This window comes from Plasmodium chabaudi (assembly GCF_900002335.3).
Source record: "Plasmodium chabaudi chabaudi strain AS genome assembly, chromosome: 10".
Lineage (NCBI taxonomy): Eukaryota > Apicomplexa > Aconoidasida > Haemosporida > Plasmodiidae > Plasmodium > Plasmodium chabaudi.
Genome location: NC_030110.2, coordinates 285,969 through 298,480, shown reverse-complemented (window position 1 = coordinate 298,480; position 12,512 = coordinate 285,969). Strand labels below are relative to the sequence as shown.

The 12,512-nt window shown below is 23.4% G+C and overlaps 4 protein-coding genes across 4 annotated transcripts; 3 read left to right on the top strand and 1 right to left on the bottom strand.

Moving 5' to 3' along the window:
• Positions 1 to 2,424: 2,424 nt before the first annotated feature.
• Positions 2,425 to 3,864, top strand: PCHAS_1007000 (flap endonuclease 1, putative; the record flags this gene model as incomplete). Its single annotated transcript, XM_736182.1, has 1 exon — positions 2,425 to 3,864. The coding sequence occupies one exon, from the start codon at positions 2,425 to 2,427 to the stop codon at positions 3,862 to 3,864; it is 1,440 nt and encodes a 479-aa protein (XP_741275.1).
• Positions 3,865 to 5,119: 1,255 nt separating this feature from the next.
• Positions 5,120 to 6,941, top strand: PCHAS_1006900 (conserved protein, unknown function; the record flags this gene model as incomplete). The annotated part of the gene is made up of 3 exons (XM_016798273.1): positions 5,120 to 6,375; positions 6,505 to 6,727; positions 6,864 to 6,941. The coding sequence occupies 3 exons, from the start codon at positions 5,120 to 5,122 to the stop codon at positions 6,939 to 6,941; spliced, it is 1,557 nt and encodes a 518-aa protein (XP_016655505.1).
• Positions 6,942 to 7,957: 1,016 nt separating this feature from the next.
• On the top strand, positions 7,958 to 9,574 carry PCHAS_1006800 (zinc finger Ran-binding domain-containing protein 2, putative; the record flags this gene model as incomplete). Its single annotated transcript, XM_016798272.1, has 5 exons — positions 7,958 to 7,979; positions 8,238 to 8,277; positions 8,649 to 8,719; positions 8,806 to 9,078; positions 9,183 to 9,574. The coding sequence occupies 5 exons, from the start codon at positions 7,958 to 7,960 to the stop codon at positions 9,572 to 9,574; spliced, it is 798 nt and encodes a 265-aa protein (XP_016655504.1).
• A 726-nt stretch (positions 9,575 to 10,300) lies between these two features.
• Positions 10,301 to 11,719, bottom strand: PCHAS_1006700 (conserved Plasmodium protein, unknown function; the record flags this gene model as incomplete). The annotated part of the gene is made up of 1 exon (XM_733394.2): positions 10,301 to 11,719. One exon carries the CDS (start codon positions 11,717 to 11,719, stop codon positions 10,301 to 10,303), a length of 1,419 nt encoding a protein of 472 aa, XP_738487.2.
• Positions 11,720 to 12,512: the final 793 nt, after the last annotated feature.

Genomic DNA, 12,512 nt, shown 5'->3' with positions numbered 1-12,512 from the left:
TAAATAAGTTGTTTATGCGTATTATAAGTTGCACCAAAAAAGGATCAAAATTATAAAATAAAATATTCCTAAAATAAATAAATATATATATACTTTTATTAAAAAATATATTATAATTAAATTTTTTTTTTGTTGCATTTGGCTTTTTTTAGTTGATTTTTTTTTTCATAAATAGCTAAATTATTTGGCTAGTGTTTATGTGTAGATCCCGTGGAAAAAAAATAGCTACCTGGCTTATTTTCAAATAAAAAAAATTATTTTAAATATAAATGAAAAATGAAAAATAAATGTTTTATTAAATCTTATTATGCTAATAGACATATTGTTATATAAATAATTTTGTTGATTTAGCTAAAATACAAATTATATTTTTTTCGAGGTTTTAACCTTTATTATATAAAAATTTATTAAGCCTCAGAGATAAAGGGGGTAAAATATTATAAAAAAGTGAGCTGGTGTGTTTATTTAATTGGCATTTAATGCATGAGAAAATTAAAATGTTCATTAAAATTATCGAAATTATCTTATAAATTCCAAATAGGTACTTTAAAAAAACACAACATATATGCATTTTTGTCTGTACATATTATATATTTTATTACATTTATTATTCCAAGCATTTCTCAATTATGGTTATTATTAAATGGTACGGTTATTCTTTTATGGTGTCAAAAATAAAAAAATCATTTATATATGTATGAGATCGGTTTACACAAGATTGGTGAATATCTTGAACACTAGATCATATATTTATTTTAATAAACTGATTGTAATATATGTTTTATACGAATATTTTAATGGTATGCAAAGATATTTATAAATAAATGTATCTTTGTAAAATCTTAGTAAAAACACAATAAAAATTATAAATATTTTGCATAGAAAATAAAATGGGCATCCATCTGTTTGTTCATAAGCCTGGCGATGCAATACAAATTTGCTTAAGATTTAAGACAATTTATATTTGTGTATAGCTTATTAAATAGGAAAAAGCATGAGAAATACCTGAAAATTATTATTATTTTAATAAATGCTTTTAAGAAAGTTATATAAAAAAAGAGGGACTTAGAAAATATTCGTAGTGTGAATATTTATCGAATTATTCAACACACATCCTCCTTATGTGAATGTTAAAAATGGTGATGATATATGAATTTATATTTTTTTCTTTTGGTCTTTTGATAATGCATTTTCATTCTTAACAATATTTAAGTAAATAATTTTGGTATAGGTTTGGTTGCCGTTATAATGGTACTTACCATTTCGTTTTTCACATTAAAAAAGATGAGCAAAAAAATCATTATTTTGAAACTTATAAAACATAAATAAGAGATAAAGGGGAATTATATATTTTTTTATGTGTATTTTAATTAGATGGAAAACATTCATATTTGTTTTTTTTTTCTATATATGCATATACAAAGAGAGAAGAAAATAAAAGATATTACGACATGATGTGTAATATTATAATACTGTCTAAAAATGGGAATGGAACTATTTATACCGCGTTTTTTTTAATTAGAGAAAATGAGGCAATAAATGTGTTAATAAAAATTCAAACAATAAAATAGTGGAATAATAAGATAATGGCACAATGAAGTAGTGAAATAGTAAAATACTGATGTGTAATTATATTCATTCGTATAGACAAAATATAAAATTTATAATTTGAACTTAAAAACGAATGCTAAGTTCAAAGGCTTGAAAATTACGGATGAATTTATTTTTATTATGTGTGACATAAGCCATTGGGAGTGCACATTTTGATATATATACTTAAAATTATATATGCTTTAGATACATATCCATTTGTTTATTTATTTACAATTCAGTTGGTTCGAGGAAAATAAATAATCACTAAAATAATTTCATTAATTATATACTTTATCATTTCATATGTACATTTTTTTTAATATATATTTTTAATAAAAAATTACATTATATATATGGATTGATAAATATATAAATTTTATTGGATGAAAGTTTAAGAATATTATTTTTTTCAATTTTTAATTTAAAAAGAGAAAAAATATATATCATCAATCAAGATGCATGGACAAGTTAAAATAAAATACGGAAATTATTCGGAGTAATTATTTTTTTTTTATTTATAACAAGAGAATAATAAAGCCACGCAATAGTGATTTCAATTATGCGTTTTTCTGTTTTTTTTTGAGAGATAAAATTAGTATGTATTAATGAAAGGGTTAATGAGAATTGGAAATATTTTTGAATATCAGTAAAAATATGTGCATTATTGTTTATTTTTCTTTTCTTTTTTATTGATTTTATTATTTTCACACATTTTTTACTGTAATAAATTTTTTTTTAAAATATCACAAATATTAAAAATATCACCACCTTTTGGCTAATTCTGAATACATTTGACAAGTTACACTCTGACTTTTTATTAATTCAGTTAAAATGGGAATTAAAGGTTTAACCAAGTTCATCGCGGACACTGCTCCAAATGCGATTAAAGAGATAAAAATCGAAAATTTAATGGGAAGAGTAGTAGCAATTGACGCATCCATGTCTTTGTATCAATTTATAATAGCAATTAGAGATGGAGATCAATATGGCAATTTAATGAACGAGGCAGGTGAAACAACTTCACACATATCTGGTTTAATGTCAAGAACTATAAAATTAATGGAAAATGGATTAAAACCAATTTATGTTTTTGATGGAGCTCCACCTGAATTAAAGGGTTCGGAATTAGAAAAGAGAGGAGAGAAAAGGCAAAAAGCAGAAGAATTATTATTGAAAGCAAAAGAGGAAGGAAATTTAGAAGAAATAAAAAAACAAAGTGGAAGAACAGTAAGAGTAACAAAAAAACAAAATGAAGAAGCAAAAAAATTATTAACATTAATGGGGATACCTGTTATTGAAAGCCCATGTGAAGCTGAAGCACAATGTGCATTTTTAACAAAATATGATATGGCTCATGCAACTGCTACTGAAGATGCAGATGCATTAGTTTTTGGAACTAAAATATTAATAAGAAACTTAAATGCTAATGCGTCGTCAAATAAAAATAAAAATAAAAATTCTAGCAAAAGAGGATATATATTAACAGAAATAAATTTAGAACAAGTATTAAAAGGATTAAAATTAACAATGGATGAATTTATAGATTTTTGTATTCTTTGTGGATGTGATTATTGTGATACTATAAAAGGTATAGGGTCTAAAACTGCTTATAATTTAATAAAAGAATATAATTGTATTGAGAATATTATTAAAAATATCGACCAAAATAAATACCAAGTACCCGATAATTTTAAATATGTAGAAGCTAGGCAATCATTTATTAATCCAAAAGTTTTAGAAAAAAGTGAAGTAAAAATTGATTGGTGTGAACCCAAAATCGAAGAATTAAAAACCTTTTTAATTAAAGAACATAATTTTAATGAAGTTAGAGTAACAAACTATATTACCAGATTATTAAAAGCTCGAAAGGTAACAACACAGAGACGTCTTGATACCTTTTTCACTACTTGCACAAAAAAAAGCACAAAATTAATTATAGAAGAAAGTCAAAAAGAACTATTAAAAGCTAAAGGTAAAGGAAAAAAGAGAGAATTGAATGATAACTCTACTAAACTTAATGCAAAAAAAAAGAAAACCAACATAAAGGACGAGAAGAAAAATACCGACAAAATGGATGAACTGAAAAACAAATCCGATGAAAACTTCGTAAAAGATGAAGAAAATGATCAGGATGATTATGATCAAAATCTTTTTGACGAAAAAACGAACTCAGACTCAGGTAATATAAAAAATGAAAACATAAAAGAAGATATTTCTTCTAATGATATAACAATGGATATTCCAAAATGCACTAATGATATAGTATGTTAAATAATAACGTAAATTTTAATAGTAATAAATAGTTGTACACTACTAATAATGCAAAACACTGTTGTAAATACTATCAGTATTGGAATATATAAATATACCAGTACAAATAGCAATACTGTAATAGCTAACAATAATTTTTCTAATATAAAAATTAGTTCATTAAAAAATACTGATACCAACATACCTGAAAATATTATAAACAATAATTATTTTTATTATCTTTATTCCCAAAGACTGCTAATAGCATTAAAAGACGAATTTTCAAAAGCTTTAACTTGATTTTTATGAAAAAGGTGGATATGCTTACACAAAGAGCTTTCGAGAATATGTGTGTAGAAGTATATTATGCATATGCCCCAATTTTTTAGTTTGCTTTTCATTTTTTTTTCTAAACTTCATATTTCCACATGACTTGCATGTATACTTTTGGGAAATGTCATTAATTGCCATTTTTTAAGTACATGAATATATGTTTTTTAAAATATTTATCATGTTTTTCTTAAAATAGGAGGTGGTGTTTCCTTATGGCTTTCTATATTTTTTAATTACATTTTTTTTTCGTTAATATAATTTTTATTTTTTTTGGAATACACATTTATTATATTTTAATTACGTAATATCGTAATAATAACGAACAAATGTAAATATATGAAATGGGTATTAATTTTTTCAAAAATATTTATGATTTTGAAAATATTCAGCACATTATTATGTTGATATAGGGTTAATTTATTTTTTATTCGTTCTTTCTTTGTATGTTGAAAAAAATAAAGATAGAGACTATACGGGGCTCTAATGAATTATAAAAAAAATGAACATAAGAATACTACCTACATTTACACGTTTTATAAATATTCTATAGCGTATATGTTTGTAAACATAAATTAAAATACTTCAGTTCTTTTATGTATTAATTATATTTTTCGTTTATTGTGTTATGACGTCTTCAAAGCTGTGTTTTTATAAATAAAAAAAAATATAGTTGTGCTGTTGTTTCTTATTTTTTGTATATAGGATTTGAACGTATAAGCAAAATATTATATTTCCTATAAATTATTCTATTTTAAGAAAAATAATTTTCTGTAAAATTTCAAATTTTGATTTTTATGCCTATTATATGTATGAACATATATGGAGAAAATGGATCCATGCATATAAATATTATGTATACATATATATTAATGTATTAGTCCTTAGTTTTTTTGACTCCTTTTAATTTTTCAATTGCATAATTTGTATACTCATGCACTTTTAAATGAATAATTTAACGAGGAAGGACTATCATTATCTTAATTTTTTTAAAAACAGAAAATCTGCTTTCTTTTGTAATGAAAGATGTATATCACTTTTTCAAAATAAACGTAGCCAAGTGGACAATAAGCAAAGCAATTTTATATACACATCAGAAAAATATATTAAAAGAAATGAAATAATTAGGTTAAAAAAAAAAGAAGTACCAGGATATATTCTATCAAGGTTGGTACATTCTGATACCACACAAAGTAGCACTTCTGCAACGGCAAAAGAGCAGGGCAGTGAAGAAGAAGAAAATAGTATAGTGGAAAATTCAGATGAAAATAATTACAATCACGAAGATGTATTGAAAAATCAATTAAAAGAGGAAGATGAAAAAAATGGTGATATTTTTTCTGAGAATAAAATAGAGGGTGATGCAGATGAAAATGAGGAATATGAAGACGAAGATGATAAATATTGTAAATCATTTTACGAAATATATGACGATAATAAAGATACATATGATTGCCCTGATGAACTTTTAAAGTTCATAAAAAAAGAAAATATGGATATAAAACTAAAAATAAAATGCTCAAGTCCAAGAAATATTACAAAATCTCAGGTAAAAAATGTAATAAATAATATGTTTGTAGAATCGGAAAATGGCGATTCACTTGATGATTCAAATGATGAAAAGAAGAAAGAAGAAACCGAAAGTGATAATGTCAACCAAAACAATAACCAAAATGATTCGGGTTATGATTTTTACTATCTAAACTCAAACTATAAAAACTTTAATTACCCAGATAGAAATGTTTTGTGGCCCAATCCTTTGGTATATAATCATCGATTACAACCGTTTGTATTAAAAAAGAAAAAAAATGAACGGGATGATAATTTTGAATATGATAAAAAAAATATCGAAATAAATAAAAGGAGACTAGAAAATTTGTGGAGTTATAGTTCAAGTTATGGTATAGACTGGAATACCTTAGATGAATTATATTTAAATTTTAAAAATCATAAAATTAATCATTTAAATGAATGGGAAAATAATAAAAATAAAATAATGCTATATGCTTCAAAGGTAGCCAAAAGAAAACTAATAAAAAGTAGAAAAGAATTATTGGATAAACTAAATATTGATTACTCTAACAATATATATAAAAACTACGATGACACAAATAATGATATGCAAGACATAAATTTGGATGACGACCAAACCGAATACAATCTCCTATTCCCCAGATCCATTTTTCGAAAATGGACTCGAACGTAATATATCTATATATTTGTATAAATTCATTTTTATTAAAATTTATGTACTTTTTATGGATAAACTGAAAGGATATCTTAACACACAAAGAATGACAATTTTGTGCATGTTTTTTTCTTTTCTTGTAGGCTTTACTTTTATTGGAAAGATAGATATATGCATTATTATAACAATACCCTTTGTGATTATTTAAAAGGGGAGATAGTTGATTTGCAACTTCTTCGAGAACATAATGAGAGAAACTTAAATTTGTCAAACAAAAAAATGCTGAATAAGCATTCCTTCAGTTTAAAGCAAGTTAAAGGGTCAAATTTATACATTCAAAGATATATAAAGAAGAAAAAAATTAAGGTAATAAAAAACAAAGAAAGCAAACTACGCCCATAATTATACGAGACGTATAATATTTGCACAAAACATCCCCCTGTCTATATATTATATTTATTCATGTATTTTAAAATTTATTTGTAACTTTTTATTTTTTTAGATCGAAGATAATAATGATAATTTCGATTTAACTGGTGTGGGTGAAAATATATATAATACGGCTGAGAAGAAAAACTAATTCTTATAAAATTGAGGGCATACATATATTACACATTATAGTGTAGTGCCATTTTTTATGGAAAAATGGATTCTCAGGGTTTATATGAAGTATAACCTTTATGCATTGGCCTTTTTATTGTGATGAGATAAAGAATATTATTAATTTTTAATTTCCTCATTATAATGTATTATATGGATGGGGGTTAGGGTTCTTTTCCGTTTTTACAATTTCAGCCATTTAGTTTATTATAATTAATACAATTGTTTTATTTTACTTTGTTTTTCTACTTTACATGTTTCATTTTATTATTTTTATACATTTTTTATTTTATTATTATTTTTTTGTTTTATATATGCATAGATAACCTTTTCACATTTTTCCTATTTTGTTTACATAAATCTGGCACCCAAAAGCCATTTTGAAATTTTTTATTTTTTACTTCCAAAATGGAAACAAAGAAAAACGAAAATAATATAATATGAAATTGCTGATTTTAATAAGTCATTAATATAAACATCCCCCAAACAATAATTTTTAGTATAATGTTATATTCAACTTTTAACTGTGATATATGCATATGTATAATACGATTATCCAAAATTAGATTATACATATAGCAAAATATAATTTCTCTGATTGAAAATTCGAACAAAATATTATATAAATTAAATATTTGTAATAATAAAATATATTGAATAACAATTTTTATGGTAAAAAATATGGTAGTAAAAATATGTTTTTATATATAGCTATTTTTCACAATGTAATTTGTTAAAGGTTATGTTCTTTTTTGCATATATAGGTATATGTTACGTATTAATAAAAATATAAGAAATTTAAATAGATTAACATATATATAAGTACATAAAATAAATATGTTTGCATGAAGATTATCGTGGCTATATTTTATAATGATTATAAAATAATAGCTAAAAATTGAAAAACAATTTTTAAAATAGTTAAGGATACAAACGAATATAATATTTATAGAAAAGTTTAAAAGAACAAATCAAGGAGAGTATATAACTTACAATATGGAAGACCATAAATATTCAGGTTAACTAAACATACTAAAAAAATTTGACATAATAATATATGTTCATGGTTTTGTTTAGATTTATAACATCGTTAATGAATTTTTTTAAAAAGACATGTATATGAATTGGAAGGTTGATTGTTACACATTATTATTATATATTTGATTTCATATGCAAATATATATAGCATGTGCTCCCTTACAAAGGATGCCAATTTAATAAGAATGTATAAAAAGCATGCTTATTTTGAATACTTTATTGTTTTACCTTCTTACAGACAAAAGGGATTCAGAGGATTGGATATGCACAGATGAAAAGTAAAATGGCTTCTATCAATTTTGTTCGTGTTTCTCACTTATTTCTCTGTTTTGTTTCTTTCCATTCTTGTGTTCCGTTTTTTATTATCTTTTAAAAAATGAACACGATTTTTTAAAGGAAATGCTGTATTTTCTTTATAAATAAACGAGGGGAAAGGAATGAAGAATAGGGAAATAAAGAGAACAAAAGAATGAAATAAAAATATCCGATAAGAAATATATGCATGCTTGGTTTTTGTATATACATATATAGTAATTATTACACGAATATTATATATATGAGCATATAAAATATGGTCGTTTTACTTTTTTTTGTATAATAATATCACGGGTAAATATGTTAAAAAATTTAATCAACTTTATTTTTAAAGATGTCGAAATGCCAACTCTTACAAGAGAATGTATTGCAGCCAATGCAATCGAGTCAGACCAAAGAAAACGAGTAATATACACATAGTATTTTATTTTACTTTATTTCATTTTTTGCAATATATTAACATTTTGTGTGATTGTTGGAAAATTTTTTAGTAAAAAAAAACCCTAAACAAATATTGTTTAAGACGAATGATTGGAAATGTGATGATTGTGGTAACATAAACTGGGCTAAACGAGAAAAATGTAACATATGTGGTAAAAGTAAATACACAAAAAAATTAAATGATTTTAAACCAAATAAAGAAATAAGAACAGGAAAGGGAGGAGGACATTATGATATCCAAGGTAATAATGAAAGAAGAGCCCACGATTCAGAAGATGAGGAATTTGATGAATTTGGACGTCGAAAGAAAAGAAAACTACCAAGTAAGATAAATTTTGTGTTTTATGTGAATATTTTGTTTATTTAAAGTAAAAAATAGGCACATACTTATGGAATATACATATATATACCCATGATAAAAATGCAGACAATGAGGAAAAAAGCTCCAATGCACAAACTGAAAATTCTTCGACGAGAAATTATAATAATTATAGTAATAACAAAGATATGGAAAAAAAAAATCACACACATAAAAAGCGTCGTACATCTTCACATTCAAGAAGTGATTCCACTAGCTCTTATAAAAATCGTAGGGAAAGTAGTTATAGTAGCGATGATGGTAAAAAAACAAAAAATTATAAATATGGAAGTAAAAAATATGATAGCAGTAAAGACAATTATAAGTATAATGATAGGAAATATGATAATAAGAAAAAGCATAGCCATAGTAGTAAATATAATGACTATAAATATGATGACGATAGATCTGATGATAGCCGGAAAAATAACTATTACCGAAAAGGGCATAGGAGAGATTAGTATATGAGCCCTCTTGTTAAAATATAAATAAAGCAGTGAATTAATCATATGATGATATGACAGAAATAGGAAAGTATTTGAATAAACAAAATACAACAATCGTAAAATCTTTAAAACACATTATTTTGTTTTTCGGTTTCATTTATGAGAATATTATAAATATATACATATTTGTATGCTTATTAATTAATAAAAATTTAATGATTTTATTTATTTAAACATTTATAGTTTAATGCTATAAATGAGTTTATATTCATGTAAATTCCCCTTTAACTTGTTTGTGTCTTGCGCATGAGATTTTTGTGTTTACGCTTGGGTGTAGATATGCACACATTATGATACATGTGCAAATGTTTATATTTTTTTTAAAGTCATAATAACATTTGTTTACCTTTTTTAATAATAATTATTATTGTTCATTTAATATTATAAATAATAATGGATAACTAATAGATATGCACACACAGGTATATATGTATGCATGTATAAAGCCCATATAGAACATTGGATACTATTTATATCTTTGGGGGCACCACATTTATAACGATTTATTTGATTAATAAGAGAAAATAAATATGCATGCATTCATGTCAACTGCACAAAGAAAGAAATATTAATAAAAATGTAAGTTATTCGAATAATTTCCATTTATTTGGTTGCTATTATTTTAAAAAAATTTAATAAAAGGTGAGGGTAATATAAACAAGATAAAGCACACACGTGTAATTATTCCTGTATAATTTTTTTAAATTCATTTGATGTTATGTTTAATATTTTGTTATTTTCCAATAGGTTTATTTGTTTTTTTAGTATAACTATTAAATCTAATTGCTTTTTAAAAGCATATATTAATTCTTTTTTTTCCTTATTTAATTTATTTATATATTCAGTATTATTTTTATGTTTTTCTGATGCGTTTTTATCAATATTATTTGTATTGTTAGACATTATAGTCATTTCTCCTTTGTTCCTTAGTATACATTTATAATTTTCAATTTCTTTGATATATTTAATTATAGTATCATCTTTTTTTTTTATAAGAAGATCTTTTTCTTCTAGTTGTTTTTCCAATATTAATTTATTATCTTCTAAGTTTTCAATTTTAATACAATTTTGTTCATTTTGTTCTAAGATTAATTCATTTTCTTTTTCCAGTGTTTTATATTTATCTTCTAAAAGATTATATAATTCTTTTTGTTCAATTATTTCGGTTTCTAATATGTTTATTTTTTGTTCTATTTCAAATAATGAGCTTTTTAAATCATTATTTATTTCTTTTAATTTATCTTTTTCATCTGTTTCAGTATTTATTTTATTGTTTAAATTATGTATGTGTGAATTTAATTTGTCTTCTTCTATTTTTCTTCGTTCTTTCATGGTTTTTATTTCATATTGATGTTTTTCTTTTAAAATTTCTAATTTTTTTTTCTGATTTTCTATTTCATTTTCCATTTTTATTAAATTTGTATTGTCTATAGGTTTGGTTTCATTTTGTTGTTGCTTTTTTTTTGATAATTCATTGCTATATTTAGGGCTAATTGGTGATAGTATGATTGTATTATCTTCATTTTGAGACTTATCAGGAATTACTTTTTTTTTAATGATAATAATTTTTTTTTTTTTTTTGGGAATTGCTTTTACCTCATTTGAATTAGTAAGTTCCTTTCCCCCTATTATTGAATTAAGTAGTTCGTTTTCTTCGTACATTTGGTTTACAGATGAATTGTCATCACGTTCATCATAATTATTACTACTGTCATTGCTTCCATTATTTAATGTATTTGTTTTGTTTGATTGTTCATTTTTTTTTTTTTGAAGAGTCAATACTTTTTTTATAATAGTTGTTTTATTATTCTCATAGTTGCTATCATTGTTTTGTGTTTTCTTCAATGCTAGTGAGGATGTTGTATCGCTAGCTTGCTGCTTAACTTTTTTAACTATTTTTTTTTTTATAATTTTTTCATTATCTTTTTCTACAATATTATCAGACGCGATTTTTTCAGTTTGAATATTCGTTTTCTTTTTAAGGGCATTAATAGTATTTTGTTTTTTCACGCTACTGTTATTATTTTCTTCCTTCGTATTTTCTACATTCATGCTTTGTAATTTAAGTAATATGCTACTTTTTAATTTATTTGTCGACATTATATATGAACATATTTGAAAAAGGAGAAAAAGGCTATATGTAGGTACTTAATAAATTGGTGCCAAATAAAAAGTATATATTAATTTTAATGATATTTTATGTGTTTTATTTATTTAATTTGGTATTATATTTTTGAATATATACAAAACAGAAAGGGATAATAAATGTCTAATTAGGCTTAAGAATGACAATCCAATAAAATTCGCTATCTTATTTTAAAATGATTACTAAACGTTTTCCAAATAAAATTGGAATAGGATTTTAGACATGAGTATATATATACTTTACCCTCTCATTGGTATTTGATACTTTTATTCATTTTATTATTATTCTATTTATTTTAATTATTAATATATATTTTTTTATTTTTTATATTTTGACCTTGTTCATAAACTATCATTCATAAAGCTTGAAAAAAATATATATATGAGCATTATGTGTGCACAAAAAAATAAAAATAATAGAATAACGAGTTATAAATAGGCAAAATTTTATACAAATAAATAATAATAATTATAAGCATATATTAATGAAAGATAAATACATACTAACAAATAATAGATAAATTGATAATTGCGTAAATAATAATTAATACTAATAAATAACGTACATAATTAGGATCCGAAAAGATATGCACATTTTTTTTCGATTTCTACTACACAAAAAATATACATTCATTTATTAAATGGTATAAATAAAAAAAAAAAAAAACTGAAAAATTACATACTGAAAAATTACAAACTGAAAAATTACAAATTGAAAAATATGAAATAACACAAAAAAAAATTATCA